Source organism: Chelon labrosus, assembly GCF_963514085.1.
Source record: "Chelon labrosus genome assembly, chromosome: 7".
Classification (NCBI taxonomy): domain Eukaryota; kingdom Metazoa; phylum Chordata; class Actinopteri; order Mugiliformes; family Mugilidae; genus Chelon; species Chelon labrosus.
The window spans coordinates 19839534-19866803 of NC_140343.1; the positions used below are offsets into that span (position 1 = coordinate 19839534).

The following is a 27270-nucleotide window of genomic DNA, read 5'->3' on the forward strand; positions in this document are numbered from 1 at the left end:
AGTATAAGACAGATGAAAAACAAGATTTCAGATTTCTGTGGTCATTCAGCCATCAACAAATCCACAACTGTTGTCTTTTAAATTTCACTCACAAATTCACGTTTCACAAACACACACAAAACACCCATTGTGTGTATGTCAGTAAATTACTGTAATTGGCAGGTTATGCTACATTTATTCTGAGGCAATAATGCCAGAGAATGCAGACTGGCGATGTCCTCCAGTTTCTCCAGTTGTGTGATTTCTGACATCAACATTTCCCAACTCACAAACAAACACTGTTCTCCTGGCAGCAAATTTAATGAGCATCAAATACTTCTTAATGTTCCACATGACTGGCTGCACATTTCGGGCAGCAGCCACTGTCTCATCACACGTATTTTGTAACTATAATGATCAGGGTCCTTGTTGTACTGTGTAAACTATATCATACCTGAATGCTTCATCACTATAATGCGGTCGGCTCTAATTGGAAATGAGCATGCCTGCACGTTCAATCTGATTCTGTTCACTGCTCCCTGCTTTTTTTGGCCTCTGAGAGCTGTGTGTTTAAATTCTTAATATAGCCTCCTGACTATCAGGGGGAAAAACTCCCAATCTTTGTAAGGTAATCAGAATACTGAAAACATTTTCTTTGAAAAAAAAGTTTTTATTTTTAAGATATCATTACTGATGGATATTTTTCTTAATGGGAAAGAGAAAGGTACCAAATTTGGTGTCATTGAGAGGCCTTAATGTTTTCTGTAGATAGCAAAAGGAGTTAATTCAGTACTATGCTTTGGGTGGGAGATATTCAGGTTTACAAATGTCCTCCACAGAGGACAAATTTGAACTACTGGTAGTCAGGAAGATAGGCTACTGTACATCACAATGAGTGAACATCAGAGAATGACGTGAATGAGGTCAAATAATTTTAATAGCGTTTATTATATCAATGCAATATGCATGCAAAATACATGTCTTATATACTGAATGTCAGCGGTTACAGAAGATGAATGAATGAATGAATACACTGGATGTCATACTTCTCTCATGCATAAGTAAAGGAAAATGGATAACTTACACTCACTTGCTTCGTGAAGGTTATGGTATTCAGTATTTGTTTCAAATAACTGAAAGAGCTGTTGATTCAACTATGTTCTCATTCTGGAGGCTGTGGTTTGTAGTAGTAGTGAATTGCATTGTGTTGTACTGACACACATTTATATTATTTTGAAAACCCCACGGTAGTCAGTGGGCTAGGCTAAAAAACAAAAACAACAGTTTATATCATATACGATTATACAGCTCAATTACCACCTTTCTTATACTGTTTTAACACAAACTGACCATTATAACAGTGGCAAAGGTGAGATTTAGTGCTGGACTGTTATCTATCTAGAATAACTTAGTTAGCAGTAGTGTGAACTGGCAAGTGAGTGTTTGTCGACATTATTTATTTGGTTTTTAAAGACACAAAGCAAACATACCTGGATAGGGTTTGAATCATGTTTGTCCCCTCCCTGTCTTCTGTGGTGTTGGTGTCATTTGACCCTGCAAATATAGGCTACATGAACCACTGAAGTCAAACATTTTGTCATGTGTAGTGTCGCACATTTCCCAAGCTACTTGAGGTAATCATGACAGCCACAGTTTCTATTAAAATAAAATGCTGCTGCCAGCATGTAAAATGGAGTGAGATGCTCATACATTAAGATAGGGCAGTTGGCCCCTTAGCTTACGCATATTTTCCTCCTTTTCATCTTCGGAGATAGCTTTAATAATGTCCAACTCCAGTACAGACATTTTAATGGAAATGGTAGTTTAAAATACTCTATACAATAGAATATGTAGCTAAGTCATATAAATGTTTACCTAGTTATAAACGGGAGCTAATTAACCAGTGTACCAACTGCCAGTCTAATGTATTTCTATGGAGGCAGCTCTTCTCAGAAAAATGTCTCGCGCTCGGTTGACTAACTGAAATTAGCTTAACCGCTGACGTTAAAGTGACGTTTTAAAAAATAAACAATTAAGAATTAAGTCACTGCTTTTGTTTGGTTTTGTTTTTCATTTCATGTTAATACTCTTAATGAATTCTAAACACTATAATATCAAATACATGGGAAAAGGTTCGTGTTCATCAGCACCGTGGCCTGTACTACATGCTGCTTATTGCCATAGCGACGGGTTAACGTTTGGATGACGTCATCGGACTGCGACGCGGTATTGCCACGTCACCTTTGAGAGACTCGTGTGTATGTTTTCCTGGAGCTACTTCAGCTGACATTTCTCATGTCCCCCTGATTTCGTGGCATTTAGCTAACGGTGGTAATTAGGAAAATGTTAACGACTGAGGACTTTACGCAGTTCCCGCTGCGGATGTGGGAGAAGGTGCTGTCGAAGGTAAAGAAGGCAGTTGTTTTTATGGATGACAAGTGCGCAGAGGCTCTCCACTGGAGCGGAGGGGCTGCCGCCTTATTGGAGGCTGGAGCCAGAAATCTAAAGCAGTTTTCAAGCTTCGAAGCCTTCGGCGCGAATGAGCCTAAAGCTGTGTTTGTGGTGAGCACGTTGTTGAAGGGGAGAACAGTCGATATCATCAAAGACATCATATCCCTCAGTCACTTCCAGTACTGCGTTGTGTTCACAACCGTTGCCCACTCCGTCCACCTGCTCGCCAACAATGTCTCGACAGAAATGGAAGGTAACCCTGTATTTGATCAATTTGAAGAAAAGCTATGTGAGTGGATGGGGAACATGAACTACACGGCTGAAGTCATGCATGTTCCAGTGGTCTTCGCCCCTGTGTCACAGCAGCTGATTCTCACACCCACCTTTGCACACCTGTTCCCCCTGCTCTTACCAGACCTGGAGACAATAAATGCAAAACGACCGGAGAAGAAGAGATTTGGAAGCCTGAATGATATAGACATACACTCTCTCCCTGCTGAACTGCAGATTGCAGTCAAATCCTTGGCTTCTGCATTAAATTCGATGTTTGAAACTACAGGTACAAGGGAGGAGAGCTTTGCTGTCGGTCCAATGAGCCGCATCATTGCAGGGGAACTGGCTAATCATCCTCAAGCAAAAAACCGAAGGAAGACAGCCCCAAATAAAGCATCAATCATCTTTGTTGACCGAACAATGGACCTAACAGGTGAAACCTCAGATTCTGTATTGGATCACTGTGCATTTGGTCTTCTTCTAAATACCACCCATTTCTTGATTTACAGGCGCTGTTGGTCACCATGGCGACAACCTGGTGGAGAAGATTCTGACTGTGCTAAAACTCTTACCTGGTCATGTGACAGACGTGCAGGTGGACATGCTGGAGCTCACAAGTCTGCAGAGAACCCCTCACTCCAAGGACACCCTGGCACCTGGCTGTCTCGCACAGATCCAGTGAGTGCATCTGAGTTTTATAATATTCATGTACACCGATCAGGCACAACATCAAAATAACTGACAGGAGAAGTAAATAACATTGACCATCTTGTGACAATACAGTGTTGCTGGGTAACTTTTGGACCTGTCATTCGTGTGGATGTTACTTACACATGTAGCACCCACCTAGACCAGACCAGACCAGGCACCCCCACCCCATAGCAATGACACTACTTGATGGCAGCAGCCATCCCCAGCAGGATGCAGCCTGACACACACACACAAAAATGGTTTAGGAACAACTCAAAAAACATGAAAAACAGCACAAGGTGTTGACCTGGCCTCCAAATTCACTATATCCCAAACTGATCAAGTGTCTGTGGGATGCACTGGAACAAGCCTGATCCGCAGACGCCCCTCCCCTCAACCCATATGACCCAAAGGCCCCCACCAACAACATTTTGTTTCCAGACACCACAGGACACCCTCAGAAGGTCCATGTCCATTTTCTGATGAGTCACAACTGTTTTGGAGGCACAAGGGAGACCTACACATTATTAGGAAGGTGGTCAGAATGTTATGCCTGATCGGTGTGTAGAGTGTTGGCAGTGACTTAAATGAATTTAGGAACCATTCATCTCACCTCTTATGAGCCGTCACTTTCACAAAGATTGCAGTGTTCTCTATCTTTATGCCCATACTGTACCTATATCTACAGCTCCACTTAAAAGTATATGCACCCCTCAGAATGTTCTGCATTTCTTCACAAACGGTTACTACAAGGCAGATTTTCACATGAGTCATGACAGTAGACAGAGGGAGCTCACATGTTTAGAATGGAAAAAAAGAGATCAATTCTTTTGCTTTGCAGACACAGTTCTCATTTGGATGGAATTCATCTGTCTAGGAGAGGTTTGGTGATTTTTAAATGACATGCACTGATAAGTATTTTTAATCCCATCTGGCTCACATTTGCATGTGGCCTTTCTCCCTCCCTTTACCATGGAAATAATTTGAGTCAGGATTTTTTGGCTCATTTTTCTTTCATTTGGAAAGCAATATCCCACAAGTTCATTAAAAGGGATAAGCAGATAAGAATCCCGTCTCAGAAAGTCCTCCTTCTCAGTGCTGGTTTTATATAGCTTACAGACAGCAACCACGTTCTGATTGAAAAAATGTTGATAACTGATTTGATATCTCATAAATTATGTGAAATTTAAAAAAGAATAACAATTAAGTCTGAGTTTGAGCTTCCGCACGTAATAGAGCCCCTCTCTCTGGAGTTTGCATGTTCTCTCTGTCACATTGTGTGTTTCAACAGGTGTGCTCCAGCTTCTGACACGCGGGTTCGACTGATTAGAGACTCTGCACATTTACATGACTTTCCGACGTAGCATATTCCTTTTTTTTTTTTTTTACATACGTCTTTAGCAATTTGTCAGTCGCTTAAATGTCACCCAGAATTAGTTCAGTTACAAATGAGAACGGGACATATAACCTTAACCACTTCCCCGTAGAATATTAATCCTATGTTACCCTCTGACACATGCTTTTTCCCACCTGGCCAGACACACACACGCACAAACACCCACTTACCAGCCAGAACCCTCCCACTGAGAGATCTAAGTGGCACATGACCAGCATGAGGTGCCGGTGGTTCAGTGAAGCTTGCCTCTAGTCTTAGCTGTCCACATGCACGTGTTGGACGCCTGCGGTGGGGCTGTTGTACATGGCAGGGATTAGCCCAACATCATGTGTTCCACTCCGGCTTTGCCCCTTCATGTGGTTGCCCGGAGGAAAAGACTTTGACTGAGAAGAAGAGTTTTGTGGCCGGAGCCATCATGCGGCATGTCTGACCGCAGTGACTTTATGACCAGGCTCACACGTACAGTGTACTGAATGCAGCAGTGAAAGTTTTGAGCTACGGAGGAGGTTCATTTGTAACGGAACCCATCTAAGATCTTTCTGATCAGTGCTGTTTAGACAGTGTGCACTGTAGCAGGTAGTGTGAGCACAACAGGGGCAGGTTGCGCTGACCCTCTAATGTAGGGCTCAAGTCTGTGGGGTGTCAACCAGATACCTGCAGTACACAAACATTTTAGCATGATCCAAGTCACTGTAGTTATGAATCTGGATATCTTGGTTGCTTAAACACAGCTGATCAGTCTCTGGAAATGGATCAGCTGTTTCATAATTCTTGCCACATGCTGTAGCAACAAGCCCGGCTTCTTCCTCCCCTGTATGATGATGGATGGAGGTATGAATCCTGAGCTCCCAGGATTAAAGTTTGCAATCATTGTTCCAAATTTTTTCACCAAATAGCCAGAGGCTCAGCCAAACACCCTTATCTCACAACATGCTCAACCCCCTAACACACAGGTGAAAAAGTGTAGCTGAAGGTAATGAGTAGTAATAGGAAAGCGGCGGCTGCGCTTAAGAAGTACGTGTCTGATTGGGACCAGCCGGCTCAGCAGGAGTGTTATTGCCTGTGCTATCTCTGAGCAGATGGCCCAGTTGAGCCTTATCGCAGATGTTTGGGAGATTGAAGGGCTGCCGACGCGGAGCAAGAAAGAAGCCCAGAGTTCCCCCTTTGTTTAATTGCCTTTAAGTGCGAGTTAAATGCCAATCACTGTAATGTGCTCAAGACGGCGTTCTGCAAATGTTTTATAGGTGTACTTTTCTTATATGTTAAGCTCTTCTAATTCTACAAAAGGTGCATAAACACACACGTCCGAAAAGGATTGTTTTTGTTGTATTATGTGAAATGTGCAAAGCACTCGACCCAGCTGGCTCTGTGTGGTTTGTCTATATAATGAGTTCTCTCCCACTGGATGTTTACACACCTATGATTTGTTGATCTATTTTTAGCCCGTTTAGTGTTTAGTTTGGTTTTGTTGCGTAGACTGGTTCAAACCTGTAAATATTAGGTACCAACCCTAATTTGGACCCTCTGTACGACATTTACCTCAGTAATTCCAGGATATTTTTATAGATTACTGTGCCTTAAACATTCTGTGGGTGGTTGTTGATTCTAGCTCTACAGGCAAGACCCCACACTTACTTTGTAATTACTGTTGTATTGTCTTTCATAACCTGGTGTGAATTTTCCTTATCCTGTAACCTGACTTTCACTCTGTGGTTCTAGTAATCGTGCCAGACAGAAAGTATACTTTGTCTGGGTGTGTGTACCTACGGACACACTTTTCTAGTGATGTTTTTTTTTTTGCTACTCTAATCCTGCACTGTGGCATTCTTTTTCGTCCATTAGAAAGTGTCAGGACGTCCAGTCTGCTGTATGTAGAAAGATGCTGAGTGAAAGTGGCAGTGGAAGTGTTATTTTGTGTGCCTGTCTAATGTGTGTTTGTGGTCAGGTACCTTCCAGCACAGTCTGTGTAATTTGCTGTGCTTGGCTTCACAGCCCTTTTGATCCTAAGTAAGACACATGAACCCCATTGGCAGAGGGCACAGAGTTTCCCTCAGTGTCAGACTGAACCCTGCACCCCCGTCATCTGGTCGTCTTGGACCGTGGTGCTGTGGTGGGAGTGTGTGCGGTGTGGGCAGGGACGAGTATGGGTGGCCAAGGTGCTCTGGGTCTGCCTCAGGAGCTGCCGCGATTGAGCCAGGCAGAGTAACCAACCGCACCCTGCCATGAGAAAACACTGAGGGGCTGCCATCTCCTCAAATGTGCACAGCGGATCCTGCATGCGCACCACCAAGAGGGAGGGAAAACACCTATTTCTGTCCCAGCTGGGAAATACGAGCATGGATAAAAAGGCCATGCACGCTGATTTGAGTTCAGCCTGTTATGGGAAAAGTAACAAAAACAGCGGAGATAGCAGAGTGTGGAGAGGAGAGCGCAAATGACAGACAGCTGAGGATAGACAGCTGCCCCTGTTTTTACCCCACCAAGAATAAGAACAGAGTACGAAACTGGCCACACTCATTGTATGGTGCTTCTTTATAGGGTAGACATTGTTTTGCCATTCTATACTTAAGACAGTTAACAGTGGCACAAACTGAATGAAGTCTTTCAAGAGATTTATAGGTTAAACAACTCGACTCCATCATTACTCAGTGAGTATGAGTTCCCATGCAGGGATGTCTGTAAAGTATATAGTAGAAGGGTTGTTTAAACTAGGGACAAGAACGGGTTGAACCGTGCAACACATTATACTGATCACCCTGGCCAAACATCAGGTTCCTGATGAAGACTTGGTTTCCATGTTCCACTTTCACCATGGCTAGACCTTCAGCTGATGATAAATGTTACTCTGTGAACTGCCAGCCTTTATAAAGAATACGTACAGGGGTGGTCAAAGAAAATTGCTTTTTTCATTTCAAGGAAAACAATTTCCATACCAAAGTGAGAAGTTTTGCTTGTATCTTTTATCTCTGGAAGATTAAGTGAACATCAAACTGAAATGGCTACTGAGTAATTTGGATGAAAATTCTCATCCTTTTATATACATAAAAAAAAGAACCAGCTCTCTGTCTGAGCCACATGCAGTTATCTGCAAGAGCAGCATAGTTTGGTTGCTTTGATCAGAAATTTTTATCAGGCAGATTTTATCTGATTTCCCGGAAGGTTCGATGACAGCTGCAGTTGCAGAAGTTGATATCAGTCAAAGTGGAGTATCAGAGATGTCGAGATTTAGCCATATCTGTGGATTCAGTGAGCGAATGTGCCCGTTGGTCTACCTCTGATGTTGAGTGTGTTTCATTCACTGCCTATTTCTGTTTTCTCTCCCACTATAGAAGGTATCTCTAACTGAAAACCATAGCACATCCATCAAGTAGATTACTCGCACCTGAACAGCTTGTACTCTGTGTTCCCATCAAGACTGAGATAACATAACCTATTCTGGCTTGTAGGCTGTGTTCTGCTCCGCAGAGAACTACGATGTGTGCAATGTGTGTGCGTTTATTCACCAAGTTGATAAAACACCCCCAAAGATGGTACTTTACTTCCTCCAACCCTTCTCCTTCAAAGAACCCCTAGTGCTGGCTTTCATTTGAAATGGAAAAGGAGCCAAGACACATGGAGAGGAGGAAGACCCATCCCACATCCAGATCCTCTCATTTCTCACCTTCTTCCACATGCTGTCCACAGTGCCAAAAAGGAAAGTTTCAAGCGCTCATCTTGTTAATTGGACATTTTCAAGCATTCACTATAAATATATTCAGTTTCACTATAGTGAATGATGTATACGCATTTATTCACCTTGTAAGTGTGATTACAGGAAACCTGAAGGAAATTTTGAAGTGCTTTTTGTGCCACTAGCATCAAGCGGAGATGAGGAGTAGGCTTCAGACGTCTGGGATACTGACTTCTTACTAATTCCACACCACTAGAGCACATTTATCAAATTCCACCTGACTCATCAGGATCTGTACTCCCCAAGACCTGTAAACATCCTCTGAATTTGTAAAATCCGGCAAGTTCCCCTTTTAACTGCTATGACATTATTACTCTTTTACCGTTCTTTTTTTAAGTCAGTACAGGGGCACATTAAGTTTAGTCTTAGTATACATAACATTAACGCTGATTGACAGCTGGCCGGAGTCAGATCTCCTGTTATGTCTGTGTCGGGGTGTTTCATTTTTGGTACGACTCTCCCATCCTTTCTTCACTTCCTCTCCCTCTTTCTCTGCCCATAAATCCGCTGGGTCATTTGTCCCTCTTGCCAGAGCACACAGACTCTCAAGGCCAGGTCTGGTTTTGGTCCACCCCCTCCTCCCCGCTTCCCTCTCTCATGTCAAGTCCTGTGCTGCATGGTGATGTTTACAGGAAACTGACAGTGTTTTTTTGCCCCATTAAAAACACTTCATAAATTAACGCGCCAAGGAGTGGTGCTGACCTTGCACGATTCTATTAGGCTGAAACTGTTACATTCAGTTCTGTTGGAAAGTACATCTGTATTACGTGCAATTGGAAATTGATTGCAGTCTGGTTTTGCAGCACGTGCCGAAGTTTCTTATTGTGACTACAGATGCTCACACACTCCGCTAAGAAGTGTCAACTATTTATGAGCTTTGGTTTGTTGTGTGAAGTTTCCCAGCTGACCAAGTGTGATAACTATGTAGAAATGCTGCATTAAAGGAAACAGGTTTCTTTAATTACCTCTTGCTGCATCTGGCCGAGGAGATTTAGTTGGTAGATATTTTTAGATGTCTGTCTCTAAAATCCGATCACTCAGACCACATTTGGAGGTGGTCTGGGCCACTTGTGTTCACATTCCTGTACTAGTGTGAACGCACATGCGTCCTTGGCCACATTGACTGACCGCCTACTCAACTGATGTCCTCTTACATAAGCTCAGTCTTGAATCATTCATTCAGAAAAAAAGCGCACAAGTGCTAACTTGAATGAGCTCCCGAAAAGGAAAATGCACCATACGTGATGTCTGTCCATTTGTAAATGAGTGCCTTTTAAATTACTTTGAACTCACAGCTGTTAACTAAGTAAATATTAAGTAAGTCTAAACAGATATTAACACACAAATAATTGAAATGTGCTGGCTTTCATTTGAAATGTTATTTCCTCATAAAAAAATGTTCAAGTTTTCCTTGGAGCTACTTTTATAGACTAGAAACACTCAGAAGAACTGGAGAGTTTCTTAAAATAAAAGTGTTTTTTACCACTTTACTTATTCGGGGTAATGTGCATGTATAATTTTGGGCCCTGCAGTAGTCAATTCATTTATTCTTCAGTGTACTTCTTGACTAAATTTATAAGTGTAGTCCAGCAAATATAGAGTAACAGAGTTCTTCTTTGCCATAATTGGCATCTTGGATCTCCAGAAAGTTATCCACAGCGATGAGGATGCTGTCGTCGTCACTGCCAGAATGTCAATCACTTAGTTCCCTTTTCCTGAATTTTGTATCCTACATCTTCACCATGCCATAGGGAGGGGTTCTCTGCTCAAGTGCTGCCACCATGTCCTCATAAACCCCCCTCCGGAGATAAGCCCTTGAGGATCGAGGTATTGCAGATGACTGCACAAAGGCCGATGTTCATTAGACCCGCAGTGTTCAATTACCTGAAACAGAAATACCACAAAAATAATTAACTTCAAACGTTCTGCATAATCACTCAAGGAATTAAACTGCACAACTCATCTCCTTTTACCTTGGGCCACAAACGTATCAATTGCGCCTTGTATTTTACTTTCAATAGTGCTTTGAGCTCAACAAGCAAAATTTGATTCAACTCTGCCATACTGTGGAGACAGCTGAGATCTCGTACATACTATAAGCTGACTAAATGGTTCCATGCCTGGGGGGTTAAATGGGAAGCGTGTGTGTTTTCGTTTCTCATTTTTTATATAATTTGGGTGAACTGAGCCTGTAAGACTCACTTCTGAGTCATGAACATCATGAGCAGTGAATCACACTTGATTGTGTGTGTGTGTATGTGTGTGAGAGAGGGAGTCAGAATAAAGAAATAAACATTGTAATGTGCGTACACACACACACGCATGTTCTACAAAATGATGAGGGGGCCACAGGAGAAAAAAACTTAAGAAAAGTCGTTCTTTTCTGCTGCATCATACACTTCCAGGAATACTCTCCCCCTCCTCACCCCCACAGACATTAATGACTTGGACATGGCAGGAGGTATTGCAGCACTTTAATGGGCACACGCTGGACGAGTGCATTCTTTAACGCAGTACACACATCGTTCTTTAACACTATTTGATGCTTAACTACCTTTTAATGGCCCGGCATTCATTTTACATCTATTGGAATTTAGGTTTGGGCACAAACACCTACACTCTACAAACACACTCAGCCTGTCCCAAGCAATCACTACGGGATCACTACGGTGGACACAGGACAAGTGCAAGAGTGCCCCCTTCAGTCAGAATCTGAGCAGCCCTTTCAACAGAGAGAGCCACTCTACGCTTTGCACACATGGCCAAACACACGCACCCAACATTCCCAGCACCCCCGCCGTCCTCCCTCCATAGTGGAGTAGTTACTCAACATGGTTATGGACCCTGCCAATATAAACCTCACCCCTCACCCCTCACCCCTCAGCCCAGCTCAAACCCCCACCCTGGTCTGACCAAATGGCCCGGGGAAAGCTTTGAGGGAGTGGGCCGTCGGTGACGGTGGTGGTGGAGGGGCCGAGTGGGCAAAAAGCCAAATGAGAACCATATTTCATCCACACTCTTCCAGGAACACACACGGATGCACGAGGTTGTGTGCAAACATATACAGATGCATTTGTACACACCCTCAGACACACTAACACAGTCATGGCTGCTCACATATGGCCTGGTCACAGTATTGGTATTCCAGCCATGACAAGCATGCGGGACTTCATGATTTGCATGGATTGTGGCAGTTATAATACATCATCGTGTAATACACCACAAGTACATGGGAGGTGTATCTCTGAAAGATTAAGACAGGCGTTTTCCTGAAATGACGCCCAGTCTAGATCTTGACCAATAGCTACAGTTAACTCTCGTATTCTTGTCTTAGTCACGACTTTAGCAATGCAAGATGTGTATTTATGTATTTATTTGTTGCTTTTCATTCTGATCAGTCTTTACAGACTAACTCTTGTCCTGGGCTGAGTTGTATTTGCTGGTCTTTGTGTCTAGTTCTAGTGTGAATACGGCCGGCGTCCCTGTGTGAGCCCCTCTCCTCTCCATCGAGCCCCAGCCCAAGGTCTGGAACAGATTACATCTGATATTAAACACATGGCAGCAGTTAGAAAGGAGAAAAGGCGAGAGGAGGAAAAAAAGACTTTGAAAAAAGACAAGAAAGAAAAGAAAAACAGAGTGGATTTGTCAGAGAGGTCCCTCCTACCTTCCCTCTCTCTGTCCTTAGCCCATTTTTGCTCTGGGTCTCTTTCTCTCTTCAGTTTCTGGACATTCCTGACAGTGCGGAGACGATCACGTCCGCTGGCCTGACTAGCTGACAAAGGCACGGATGGAGACTTAGACATTTTAGGCTCCTTTTATGAAAAACTGCAAAGTGTCAGTCGCCTTAACGGGGCAAGAAATCTGAAAGGATACCAACTAATACAGAAACATGAAGCATGTCTTTAGCTTGAATTCAGATGCAGAGGCCGTTTTATAAGAAAACAGTCTGTCTGTGAATTTAATGATGATGAAGCTCCTCAGTGACACTCTTTGATTCTTTTGTGGAAAGACTTGAAGCGGTCTCTGCACGCACCAGATGGTAATAGTCTTATACACATGCCTTGTCGCCAGTCTCCCTGTAGAGATGTGGATCAGTGTGTTTCGTAACCAAGTGGGTAATGAGACGGGGGACTGTGATGTGCCTTGAGATGGCATCAAGAGGAATCCTGGTCTCTAGGCTCTTATGCTCTGGCGCTGATGTAAGGACTGCACTGATCAGTCCAGAGGAATGTTGGCACACAATGTTTTAGGTGGACGGAGAGCAATTCGAATGTTCCTTCCGCTAATTTGAGCTTTTTCCTGCGAGGGCTCCCAATGGGGAGTCGCCACTTCCCAACCAGCAGGCTCTCTATAACTGAGACGAGCACTCAATCACGCTCATGTTTTCTCTTTTTGTTTGTATTCAGAAGTTCCCTGAAAAAAATTAAAAAAAAGGCGAGAGAAGCAGTTTCATAGCTTTTTAGTATGGAAAAAATTCAGTACAACTACTTCTGAACTGTTTTTCCTCACCTATTCAATTGTTTATTTCAGGCCCCCTGCAGCAAGGTCACTGTGGGAGGCCATGCTGACCAGTAAGCATAAAGAGGGGGTGATGGAGGTCCGTCGGCAACTGGTGGAAGCAGCCAGCAAGGAGAAGCTGCCAATCAAGATGAGCATGGGTAAGAAGCAGAAAGCAACAAATGAAGCTGGAGTACATAAACCAGTCAGCCACAACATTAAAACCACTGACAGGACAAGTGAATAACATTGCCCTTCTTGTGATGATTCCATTTTCTGATGGGAAACTTTTGGACCTAACACAGACACACACACAAAAACGGTTTAGGAACAACTTAAAAAACATGAAAAACAGCACAAGGTGTTGACCTGGCCTCCAAATTCCGAAGATCCCAAACTGATCAAGTATCTGTGGGATGCACTCGAATAAGCCTGATCCACAGAGGCCCCTCCCTTCAACCCACAGGACCCAAAGGCCCCCACTAACAGCATTCAGAGTCAGAACTGTTTTGGAGGCACAGGGGAGACCAACACAATATTAGGAAAGTGGTCAATGTTGTGTCTGGTCTTGTTTCCCATCAAACAAAAAACAAATTCATACAAAAGGGAAAAATGCAAAGTGCAAACCTTCATTCATAACAGGACCATGTGTAGAAATGTGCTTAAAGTGAAGCATGTGTCAGTGATGTAGTGCTCTGGAGCAGAACCATAGCGCCTCCTACTGAGATCCAACTTTTCTGCCTTGCTGTGTATTTGCCCATGTGGCCACAGAGGAAATCTGAACCACATGTTGGCTCTGTTACTCACACTCACACGCGTACACCCACACACACACACACACCCACACACACCCACACACACACACCCACACACACACACCCGCGCAGACGCTCCCTAGCACACACGCTGCTTTAGAAAACTTTTGTTGTTCGTTAATGAAGCAAAGGGGGCTGAAGCGAGGGATAAAAATATGTGTAGGCACGCAAAAAATAAAGTCATTACGTGCACACGAATACAGTGCCCTCACGCACGTTCACCTTTATGCTACCCTCTGACTCAAAAGAGCTAATGGATGTAATACACTCTTACAAACACACACGCGGCTAATATGCAGGTTAGCATCTGGCAACAAAAAAAAGGGAGGGGGGTTAAAAGGGAGGGGCAGTGTGGTCCCTTAGCTCCTATAATCTGTGAGGTAAAGAAGGTCTTGTCTCGCGTAACGGGCGGGTTATAAGATGTTGGAGGTCACACACACATATGCACGCACTCAAGCGTCTGCGTGCACATGGAGGTCTCCTTTCACACATTTGTGCTAAACTGCGGTCCTACTAATTGTGGATAGCTGCTACCTTGTGAGCTTTTTTTAACAGATGCACAACAACTAGAAGCAGAGCAAAAAACATAGAGATTGAGTGACTTTAAATGCGAGAATATATGGAGAAGATGAAGCCTTTAAAGCTGCTTTTTCCTGCCGACTGACAGTCTGTTGACTCTTTGCTTTGCAAGAGAAAACAAGTAAACTAGGGAGACTAGGTGGCACTGTAAAACTTCTCACACACTGAACCTTTATACCCTGCTGGCAGAGGACCAGACTCCACGAAAGCCCCCTGAGCTCCTGGCGAACCCCCACACAGTTCCCACCCTGCCCACCAGCACCACCAGCAGAGTTCCCAATCCATCATGCTCTTCTCATATGAGACCCAAGTTACACAAATCTTAGCTTAGCATTAATACCTTTCTTCTTTCTCAGTGCCCACTCCCGCTCTAGGAGGGTAAAAATTTCCACTCGCACTCGGGCGCATACTCACTCTGGTTGGTTAATGCAGATCAGCAGAGAAAATACTGTATCAGTGTACTGCAGACCGTGTATTCTCACATACACACTGACCCGGCTTGGCTTCTTTTCCTCTCAACAGGATAAGATCATCCAGAGAGAGACAGAAAAAATAATCCATTTCTCAGAGCCTGAGTATAACCCATCAGGTTTCTCATAGCAGAATGGGATGATGAAATTCCCCCACTCTCTGTGTGTGTGTGTGTGTGTTGATCTGTACAGTATGTGGTTGCGCAGAGTCCTGTGTTTATCTTGGGTGTTTTTGCTCTTAGCAGGGAATTAGTGAGGGGATTTTGGTTTCATCGTTCGAAAATGTGCGTCTATCTGTCCATCTGCGTGCGTGTTTGCATGCGGGTATATGTGTGCGTCGCAAGATTATGCAGTTTGTGTACATACTGCGTGAACCGATACTGCAGCGCAAATGAGATGTGTTGACAGGGTCTTTCTTCTTGTGGTGCAGCCTGGGCTTTTAACAGCAGATGAGGAGTGAGACTCATGCGGACAATTGATTGCATTCATAATTTCAGGCAGTGAGGTTTGGAGGGTGGAGGGGGATGAAATGGTGTTATATCGCAGAGGTTTCAAATAACTGTTTGTATTTTCTAGTTTCAACTCTCACTTTTAAATGGAAGTTGAAATGTCACCTACAATGAGATTTTTGTAACAGCAGAAATGTCATTATCTGTTATTTTGTCATTTATGAATGATATTTTGGTGTCTTTATATCAGTAAATAAATACATTGCATCTTATCATTTGTATAAGCAAATAAAAAAAAAAATGAAAAGATAGAAACATACTATTAGGAAATGTTTTTCCTTCGTGTCATTTGTTTCATTTTTCTAAGTGAGAAGTCAGCCCATCACTTTGCTCCAGACTGAAAAGGTTTAAAAACTCCTGAATGGATTGCTATGACTTCTTGTAGCGGCATTCGTAGCATCCAGAGGATATATCCTTAACATTTTGGTTATTAACATTTGCTGACCCCCTGAATTTAACGCTAGCACAACCATGAGCTGACATTTATGTTTTCTTTTTAAGTGTCTCAACAACTGTTAGATGAATGGGCATCAAATGTGGCTCACACATTCATGTTCACCTGAGGATGAATTGTCCCTCCTCAACTTTTGCCCTAGCGCCATTAGCAAGTCAAAATTTCATTTAGTCTAATATTTAAATTTATGCTCACATTTTACATATGTATTTAGCTATTTTGTATGATTAGTAACTGTTAGCACGCTAACTGCTAACTGCTAACTGCTTACACGCATTAGCATTCAGCTTCAGACATTATTATGCTTAAGTACAGCTTTGTACTGGCACATAATGTTGTTAGTGGGTGCCTTTGGGTCCTATGGGTTGAGGGGAGCGTCCTCTGTGGATCAGAGCATCCACAGTGCATCCCACAGATACTTCATCAGTTTAGAATCTAGTGAATTTGGAGGCCAGGTCTCTGTGTCCCTGTGTCAGGATGGCTTTTTTTTATATAGCCATATATTGGTACTCAAAGCCCTTTACAGTCACAGAAACATCTACCCATTCACTCACACATTCACACACCAGAGCCAGGCAGTGTCTTGCTCGAGGACATTCGGCACATTCCGAGAATCGAACCACTAACCCTCTGGTAACCCTCCTGTTCATGGACAACCTACTGAGCCACAGCCACCCTGGGTGCCTGGTCTGGTCTAGGTGGGTGGTACATGTCTAAGTAACATCCACATGAATTCCAGGTCCTAAAGTTTCCCAGCAGAACACTGAATTGTCACAAGATGGTCAATGTTATTTACTTCTCCTGTCAGTGGTCTTACCGTTGTGGTTGATTGGTGTATAGCTGCAACAATGTCTGTAGATTCTTTGTCTCAGTTATGTTTAATTACAGACAACAACACCATGAACACAAGAAAATGTCCTCAATACAATTTCGTGATCATAAAAACTATAGTGACTGGAGACAAATAATTATCTTGGCCACATGCCTCAGACATCCTTCATATATACAAAATGTATTTTCTTCCCAGCAGATATTTCAGTGCCAGAATAACTCATACATTTTTAACTGGAGAGGAACTGCAGATAAAAGCTTTCTTTGACACAGACGTTCTGAGTGATGTGGCAGTACAGCTGCCCCGTTGTAGCCTTTGCTCTAATGTACAGCGGGGTCTTGAACGGGGCCCCAACATGCGTCTACAAATAAAAGTCGCAGGACGTTCCACCACTTGGAGCGCGTAAATAAAAGTCTCTCAGCCTTCCTGTGTCCCTCATCCATGTAAAATTACTTATGAGGCTGTCCAGCTGCTGAGGCAAGCCACCACTCAGCCTCACTCTGACATCAGACATCACTTAGCCTCTGAGTAACCCTGTGCACCTAGAATTCAAGTCATCTTCCAGTAACAGGGCTAAATCATCATTGGGCCCTGCCCCCTTTTTCACATTGTTGGAGACTTTGATCATGGCCAAATCTCAATTGCCACTTCTGTACATCGGACTAAAATGGGCAGCGGCTCAAACACTTTATAGCAAGGGACTGAAAATGTGATTTATTTTATGGCTTGTCCTGCAATTAATGCACTCAGAGGAGCATTAAAATGGACAAAAGGTTGAGGTGAGCAACAGAAAGTGCAAAAATGTAGCACCTGACACTGTTGTGTACATGGTGATTATGAACAAATGGATATGCTGCTGTCGCTGTAACTGTATTTCAAGTGCACATTATCTATTTGACTGATCACCTTAACAGAAATATCTATATAGTTGTCTAAATAGTTGCTTGAATACCTTCACTTTAAAATAATATGACAACAACACCCAGAAATGAATGCTCTGCCTTTACATCCATCGAAATTTAAAGAAAAAAAATGTTTCAAAGAAGTCTGAAAAACACATGGAGGAGGTCAATTCAAGGCTCAAGTACAGCACACTCTAACATATATTTTTCTTACTGCACCCCAGTTTGAAGCGAGCGCTCAGCTGACAGATCATCTCCCCGAGATTGATTCTGCATCTGGCAACAAGATGGCTGAGGAATCGCAGAACTGTTTTGAGGGAAGTTTAGTGACATAGATAAGCGCCAAGGCTCGGCCAGGATTGTTTGATTGTGTAATGGAGAGCAGGCTTTTGTGTGGCTTTCCTAGCTTAAGTGCTTTTTGTCCGTTTTTTTTTTTCGTTTTTTTTCCCCAGTCTTAAATTTTCTCACTCGCTCTCATCTGGTCCGCTGTAGCTGTAAAATCAGATTACATTTGGCCTACAGTGTACCATTCTTCGTTGCCTATTCTTGGGTGATATTATACTCGGCCCTCGCTTTGGACCTTTTTCCTGGTTCTGCGTTGAATTATGTTTGGCACATCAAACTATGTGAACTTTAGTTTTGCTGCCAGGAGTTTTATGGCTGGATATGTTCACAAAAGCGCTTTTCAGGATTCTGAATACGTCTGGACTGAAGCTTATTCTTCTGAAATACTTTTAATTTCGGCACAAAACTCGAATCCATTTTGTAGACACTCGCTCTCTTCGCCCATAAGTGCCTCATAGCACACTGACTCTCTGGTTCATTATATGGAAAGTATGCTTCCCAACAGGCTCACTTGCAGAGATGTGTTTTGCTTTCAGGTTTAGTGATCAGCTGCTGCGAGGATGAGTTGCTGTTACTAGATTCCCCGGATGATTCTTCCCAATTTTCCTCCTGAAAATATTTCACATCCACAGATTTGTCATCCAGCTTAACATGTGCTGCTTTACACTTCTCGTCCATCTAGTATTTAGTATTCTGTTGCTTTCCGCTCCTATTTTTCTCCTGCCTGTCTACTGCTCTTCTAGTTATGTGTTTGGCCCCACTAAAGAAAACACTGGCCATGTAGTCCAGCAGGAAATACTCCCACATCTGGTGCTGGTTCAGAACATCAACATGAAGAAGTAGGTTTTATGGAGAGTTAATGTGTGCCCTCTCTCTATCCCAGCCCCTGACACAAACCCTCGTACCTCTAGGCCACCCTGCACACCATCCCCCCCGCTAGCCTTTACGTTCTTTACGCTACTTTTCCTTTGTCTCTGTGAATCTGGGTGGATGGTCGACGGAGATTCAGGGGATCCGAAACAGTCTGAGGAGTTTTTTCTCTCTGTCTCTGCCGCCTCTATAAATAATCGGAGAAAACCTCAGATTTACACTTATTAGTCACACTCAAGAGCTCTTATCGGTGTAGCTGCACGTTGGTTATATGTAGACGTGCTCACAGGCGCACTCAGTGACTCATAAACATTTCACTGACAACTGTGACAGTAACTCTCCACGAGAAGCTTGCACATACAGAGAATGTTGCTTCGTGACTATCACACAAGGCACACACATGCACACCTGCACGGCTCTTGCTTTCCGTCAGCCCATAGAGTTTTTGCTCGTTAATCAGTCCCCTGTGCTCCAAGCTGAGTGTGTGATGGTTATTACACAGACTGTTATTCTTGAGTAAAGGATTTCTGTTTATTTCGTTTCCATGTTTCACTTTCCAAACCATTCGCCCAGTACAGTTGTGTGCATATACTGTATACAGACATATGTATGTATGTAGACATAAAGGAATTTTACCCATTCCTTGGTACAAAACCACTTGGAAGATATTGGTGGGTTTCCTCACATTAACTTCAGGTCCTTCCACAAGATTTCTATTGGATTGAGGTCAGGACTTGGACTTGGCCGTTCCAAAACATAAATTATGTTCTTCTTTAACCATTCTTTTGTAGAACGACTTGTGTGCTTGGGGTTGTTGCCATGAATATGTGCACTGATCAGGCATAACATTATGACCATCTTCCTAATATTGTATAGGTCTCCCTTGTACCTCCAAAACGGTTGTGACTCATCAGAGAATGGACATGGGCCTTCTGAAGGTGTCCTGTGGTGTCTGGCAACAGGATGTTGTTCGTGGGGGCCTTTGGGTCCTGTGGGTTGAGGGGAGGGGCCTCTGTGGATCATCCCACAGATACTTGACCAGTTTGGGATCCAGTGAATTTGGAGGCCAGGTCAACACCTTGTGCTGTTTGGCGTGTTTTTTGAGTTGTTCCTAAACCGTTTTTTTGTGTGTCCCTGTGTCAGGCTGCATCCTGCAGGGGATGGCTGCTGCCATCAAGGAGTGTCACTGCTATGGGGTGGGGGTGCTTGGTCTGGTCTAGGTTTGTGCTACATTTCTAAGTAACATCCACACAAATGCCAGGTCCAAATGTTTTCCATCAGAAAGGTGGTCAATGTTATTCACTTCTCCTGTCAGTGATATTAATGCTGTGGCTGATTGGTGTATATTGATGGTATTCACATCCAGACTGAAGGAAAATTGTTGAAGGTACAACCATTTTATTCAGAGTAGTCCCCTTTTTTAGGGGCTCATATGTAATAGGGATGTGCGATATTTCATCGTTCACTATATATCGTCAAAAACATTCCCCACGGTAAGAATATGTCATCCTGCGATAAAAACGATAAATTCCCATAGATGACGTATGTATGTGCGCGACACACTCGCAGCCCAACACGTATAGAATATTGACAAATTGACAATGGCGGAAGGCGGAGCAGATACACCGGGCAGCGAGGAGCTCGTTCCTAAACGAGGCTCCACCTCCGTTATCTGGAACTGGTTTGGTTTTAACCCCTTAACGCCTGAATTGATTTTTCAATTATATAAAGAAATGAAATATTTGTATTTTTGCTTACCACTCCGACCGGAGAAACTAGTGCTTGCAAAAGGTTTCTAGAGTTTTTCTTTGTCACCGTCGCCTTCATGCTTGCTCTGGGGGTTTCAGGCCGAGTTTTCGTAAAGCATCTTGAGACGATTTGTATTGTTATTGACGCTGTATAAATAAAATTGAATTGAATTGAAACCGACATTGGAGTATTAAATGCGTTATTTCGGCTGCAGTCTGAATGGAAACAGTGCGTCGCGAATTCGCGACACTAGGCATGAAGGGATTAAAAATTGTGACGCGGAGCAACAAATTACAACATGCAAGGTTTGCAAACAAATAGTGCATAAAAAGGACAGTAACACCACTAATTTGTTCCACCACCTCAAACACAAGCACAAACCAGAAATGAAGAAAGCCAGAAAATGCGCAAGGATGTAGAAACAGCGTCGACTTCATCCAAAGAGTCCGGTAAAATGACAACTCAAATAAAACTTGCCGATACATTATATTCAAAAAGATTAGGCTGAATTGGTGTTTATTTATCGTCATTTTTATCGTTACCGTGATAAATACCAGAAATTATCGGGGTAAAATTTTAAGTCATATCGCCCATCCCTAATATGTAATTGGACAAATTAACCTAACCATAAATAAAACCTTAATTAAACCTTATGGCTCCGTTGTGTTTTACAAATGATGTTGTATACTTTGGGTCATGAATCTTTTCAGCTGCTGTTTTCTTCCTGTCATTATACAGGTTGATCTTAGTTTCATCTGTCCGAAGAATACTGTTTCAGAATAGCTCTAATGGAGAGATGTTTTTAGTGAAGTCTAACCATGTCCATCCATTCTTGGGGCTCTAACAGTCTTGTTTTCTCTCCTCACAGGCCGGGTGACCCCCGAGCAGCTGTGCTCCTACGTGCAGCTGTTCCGAAGTAGTTGGGGGGCGCTAGAGAGTCACTGCGGGGTGCTCCAGCTGGGCCTGGCCACGGCTCAGACGCTCCGACACCCCGGCTTGCCCCGCTGGGACGCCTGCTTGGCTTTCGAGAGGCTGCTGCTCCAGGTGTGCACTCATCTTACACAAGCGTATCATCCATATGTGTTGCAAGCAATGAATGGGATATCATAGTAAATATGATACCACCTACGGGAACTGACACATTTTTGCACTGAAAACAATATTTCAGACGCCCTAAATTCTTTTATTGAATATAAATAATCATGGATTTAGTATCTAAAACAATGCACACATGTTACTTTTAAATTATACCTCAAATAGTTGCACACTGAGAGAATTAACAAAACAGGAAAACAGCATTTTCTCTGGCAGTTTGTAATTACTATAACTTGATAATTATGCTTTCACTTCTATCCTCCGAGCAAATATTTAGTTGCGAGCGCTCTGCAGGTAAGTGGGTGCTTGTGGTTCGAAAAAAATGGTGGCCAGAATGTTGTGTTAAACTGACAGCGACAGGAAAAAATGCAGATTCTTCATAAACAAGGACAGTTGTGTTTGCAGGGAAAACATTTGGATCCAGTAAACACGGCAGAAACGCCAGATTTCCATCGTGTTGTTTAGAGGCTTTGAGTCTAGGGGAGGAAGAGGTCTATTTTACAGGGGGCGGGCTGAGGCGGATGTGCACGTGTGTTTGACTTCTGAAAGGTCAGAGAGCAAAGCAGATGGGGAGACGGAGACAGAGGGGAGACAAGGAGGTGGGAGGTGGAGTAATAAGAATAAATCAAAAACCAGCACGCTCTCAGTCATCACTTGCCGACCTCTTCCTTCACCTCCACAGCACTGATCGGCAAGTATTTGGTACCTTCTAACGCACGGAGTACAAAGCTCAGCGGCGCCAAACTATGAGCTTACTAATACTGAAGCCATTTCCTCCTCGTCTTACCTTGCTATTTACATTGAGTCTCTCCATATTCCTGAAGCCGTAAAGCAAGCAGTAGGACAGCAGAGCGTTTAGGAACTTATTAAAGTAGATCACGGAAAAATAAAACAAGCTCTCAGCCATGCCCCATGCCAAATTGGAATTTGAAAACAACCTCATAAACCTTGGTCCTCAGCTGGGGCCATCATCGTTTATTAAATAAGGGAAGAAGACTTTAGGGCTTATAGTTCCAGTATCCATTTGCTTCTTTACTCCACTTTGATCCACTCCCCCACTGCTGCCTGCTGTACCTGGATAACTCAGAACAACATTCTCACTAACCTGTTGTTTTAGCCTCTAAGAACTAACTCGACTGCGTCCCTACATAGGACTGGGTCTCATTAAAGTCATGGTGCCTGTGTTAATAATGGTTGTATTTACCATCCGTGTAGTGTATATACAACTGAGCCTGGGTTCAAAATAACATTCTTCAAGAATGAAATCTTACAGTCAGGCCTTGAGCATGATGCGAGAGTTGGTGTTTGCAATCAAAACGGGCCTGAGTTTTATTGAGGTATTAAGGGAAATGAGTTGTGTGTGTGCACTGTGCCCCCCCGTTTATTTAATTTCCATGCAAGTTTTTTTTATTTTTTTTATTTTTTTTAACTTTGGCTCAACATGGACACAGAAAAGTCAATTACACTACAAAATGGCGGAACGAAATGCCTTTCAGCTCTGCCCGGTGGTCGGATGTGTTTGCTCTGCCTGAGTGTGTGAGGGCCGCTGTGGGCACGACTGGCCAGAGCTGGACGCCCCATCGCTGGTGGACAGTGTGAGGTCATTCAGGCCGACTCCCCTGTGGTGAACTCGGGTCCTCGGACTGAGCAGCAGCCGTAATGGGGCCACTGAGTTCAGGGCCTGGCCTAGACCGTCCCTTTCCCAAAGGTTCCTCACACACTTTGTCCATATAAAATAATGTGTAATAGCTACTTTGTGACCTAGACAACATTTCCTCTGGTGAGGTTTTGGTCATGATGTAATGCCTGAAAAAAAGCTGTAATAATAAATAAAATCCTAATGGTATCCTTACCTTGAAAAGCAGTGTAACCATGAGAGTCATGCAGCTGGGAGGTTAACAAGAAAAGGGCAGACATGTGGTTATGGAAGTTGACATGTTTTTTGGACTGTGATATAAAGGAGGTTAGTGTGATACTTACTATTTGTGTTGGCAGAGGATTTATTACCTCTTCATTATATAGTTCATATATTTGTGTGAAATAGCCAGATATCTTCTTGGCTGGCGTTGCCACCCTGGCTGCACCGTTACCCCCCTGGCTGTCTGGCATGTAACTGGGTTCTCTTCTGAATGGGCCAGATTGAGCAGTCTTGGCCGAGCTCCAGCCCTCAGAGTGTGTATGCTAGGTGTGCTCAGCATTGGACAGGGGTAGTGCAGCCAAGGCAAAACTCAACAGTCTCACTCTTTCACCACTTCCCAGAACATCACAGGCTCACCACACTACCTTCCCATCAACAGCACGGCCGCAGCATTCTGCCTCACCGCACCAAACATGTACACAGCTAAACACGCTCAGAAAAAGCAGATTTAAAGATGTTAAAGCTAGATTTTAATGATTTTATCAACGGCAGCGTTTTTTAGACCAGCATTGTCTCGGAGTGAGACGAGCAGTTGATTATTCTGTCACGTCACTAAGCATCGCCGTGATGACAGCAGTGCAGTAGAGAGGAGCTAACCTCTCTCACCCCGGCCTGTTGCTTTACTCTGCTGGGATTACCAGGGCATGCCTCTGCAAACATTCAAACTCAGAGTTATTACTGGTCACAGTGCTGCTGCTCTCAGCTGTATGTCCCCGTCTCCCATGGGTCACTAACACTGGCTGCCTGTTTCTTATCTCCGTCTCTGCTCCATGTTTGTGTTTTAGTCTTGAGTAGGGTATGAACTAAACTATGAATTCAAGCCCTTGATATCAATTTACAGTAGTCAAATTGGGGGTGGCTGTGGCTCTGTAGATAGAGCGGAGGGTTTACAGTACATGGATCACATAACGGAGTGTTTCCGATCAAGCCGCTGAACCCTGATTCCCTCCCAGTGCTTGGCACCGTTGTGTGAATGTGTGACACTTGTGTGACATTCAGCCTGTAACGTGCTTTGAGTACAAAAAGGTAGAAAAGAGTTTTATACACCGATCAGCCATAACATTAAAGCCACTGACAGGAGAAGTAAGTAACATTGACCATCTTGTGACAATACAATGTTCTGCTGGGAAACCAGGCACCCCCACACTGACAATGACACCCCAGCTGCTACATAATCGGTGTCCTCTTTGTTTATGTCTCTTTCAAACTAAAGGTGTTTTGCATCAGATCTTATCCTCTGATGTATTCAAATTGGGATCAACCAAACTCTGGTTTTCAATGGTGATTTATGAATGAATTTTTTGTGAATTTTCCTTGGGTGGAGTCCAAAAATTCAGATCTGTAAGGACCTCTGCAGTTCATCTTGCTGTATATGTATTCCATCATGATGATCCTTACTCAGACAGATGTTTTATTCTGTTTTCTGTTTATGTCCGTGTCAGTGTTGTGAATTATTATACTGTTACTCTGGAGCCTGGTGACCCCCACACTCCATTAACAACCCCCAGGACAGTGTCATTGTGTGTTCTGACCTAAAGACTCCTGACCCTTCACCGCTATCCCTCGACCCCTCCTGGACATACACTGACCTGCGGAGGCTCAAACCTAGCAGGTCTGCAGTGTGTTAGTAGCTTGACAATAAAACCCATGTCATCTCTTGTTACACAAAGCTGTAAGAAAGCACACCAATCCCCAGAATACTTATGTTCATGAGGTTGTATGTGTAACATCTGGATTGTATCATTTCTTATGGCGACAGAGGGAAAAATGTTGATATTGGTCCCGAGTAACTTTCATCTTATCTGAGCTGCATGCCACAGACAGACAGGGGGCTTTAAGCCTGTAATTGGCCTTTCCCCAGGGTATGGAGTCTGTCCCCACATCCCAGACATTCCCCCATCTCTGCCGTGTCCCTGCCGCTTGCTGTGTTTTGCTGGAGTTTGTAACAAAGGGCTGTGAATGACTTCGGGGCGCTGCCGTGAGATGCCCAGCATTGACCTCCTCCAGTTCCCCACTGTTTAACAGCCTCACATCTGGACTGACCTGGACTGACCGTCTCCCCATCTGTCTAGTTTTCTGTATGACATTCTCTCTTGTCCAGCCCGTTTATCCCCGTCTGTCATTTCGTCAAGCCCGGAGCAAAGAAAATCTGCTCACAGAAACGAGCCACAGGAGGTTCAGGATCAACTCCTGTCTGTCTCTTGTCAAAGTTGCCTCTCTGTCTCTTAGCTGCTGTTTCTCCTCATCCCTTTTTTTCTATACCAGACTTTTGCTTGCACTATGTTTTAGTTACGCACCCCCAACAATCATATGCCTCACTATAACATACAGTACGCATACTTTGTCAACATGAACTCTTGTGCTTCTCTAAAATCCATGCCTCTGTGTTTTCAAGCATAACAAACCTTCTAAAAACTGGAGGGAAAAGTGGAGCTGGGAAGAAAAAGTTTATCAGAAGAGTGAGTTATTTACCTATCTCTTCCTTCCTGTGTTTAGTTGGAAAGGATTACAGTTGGAGAGAAGAGCAGTGATGGAGTTCACTCCCAGGAAGACCCAGGAATAGTCCCCATCTCGATCTCTCTTCCTCTCCCTCCTCCCCCTCTCAGCGCGGGTGCCCTGAGACGGCTGTGTTTACATTGTTCTGCTCAGCTCAGGCCTAATGTACTATCTGTTTAATAGGCAGAGAGAGGCCTGTTTATAGAGGGGGACCTTTTTAACAGAGGTGATGGCCAGGGGGCAACGCCAACTCATCTCACTTCCTGTTATCATTACCTCTCTTCTCTCAGACAGATAGGTGCTTGGCTCGCTCCGCTTTCTGCATTACTTATCCTTAATCGCCTCGCCATCCTGCTGGCTATGATTGTGTTCCATTTGTCTCCCCAGGACAATCGAGGAACACAAAAAGGCTCAATCAACTTGCCTCATATCGAATCTCTCTGGCCTCACTTATCGGCGCGGTAGTAATTTGCATGTGCTGCATTTTAAGTGTTCTACTAAGCATCTTTCCACTAAATCTATATCTCAGCCCACTGAACTGAAACTTTACAGGAATTGCTTTGGTGTTAATAGCTGTGGAATTATAGCACCGCAGCTTTCTGGATGTTAAAGGTGAGATGAATAAGTTGGGCTCGTAAGGATTTAATATACTAAACATTTTCTGTCTTTTTCTTTCGCCCTCTATCAAGTCAGGGTTGCATTCACGACATGTGTGCGTCTGCGGGTAGTTTTTGAGCTGGGCTCTATTGTTTCCTGCGGCTGTTAAACTAAAAGTCCAAACCCTTAATGTCAGGATGATTTTTCATGTGGCTGCGAGTGTTTTTTCTTGAGTGTTTTGAGGGTTGTGCAGGATTTAAACTGAATATTTTTCACAGCCTCCACCAAATGAGTCTCGTTTTTCTCACCCTTATTCAGACCACTTATTCAGACCAAACTTGTTGATCTTTCTGAGTGATCATCCACCCTGCTCTCTCCACTTAAGTACACTTTTGAACACTGTTGTACTGAGCTGCATTGTCATCTCGCAGTGTTTGGGTGAGGTGGTCTTGGGAACACGATCAGAGTGGACTCTTGAAGCTCTCCATCCGTGGTACCTTGGCAGATCCGGTCAGTGTGGTCTGCTGACTTGGCCTTCTGGCGTCAGACATCATTTGCGTATCCTCCAACGAGACACCACAGACTGGGAAAAACCCCACAATGCCCAGCATTCAACCCTTGGA

The 27270-nt window shown here is 43.6% G+C and overlaps 1 protein-coding gene across 2 annotated transcripts in view; it reads left to right on the top strand.

Moving 5' to 3' along the window:
- Positions 1-2138: 2138 nt before the first annotated feature.
- The window catches only part of scfd2 (sec1 family domain containing 2), a 91153-nt gene continuing 66021 nt past the window's right edge, over positions 2139-27270 (top strand). The window contains exons 1-4 of one of the 2 annotated variants that reach the window (XM_084548643.1): positions 2139-3136; positions 3213-3381; positions 13050-13177; positions 21410-21585. In XM_084548643.1, coding sequence (XP_084404769.1) covers positions 2323-3136; positions 3213-3381; positions 13050-13177; positions 21410-21585 — 1287 coding nt within the window. In that variant the 5' untranslated portion in view covers positions 2139-2322. The remainder of the gene's footprint in view (positions 3137-3212; positions 3382-13049; positions 13178-21409; positions 21586-27270) is intronic. The other variant, XM_084548642.1, reaches the window with a different exon arrangement.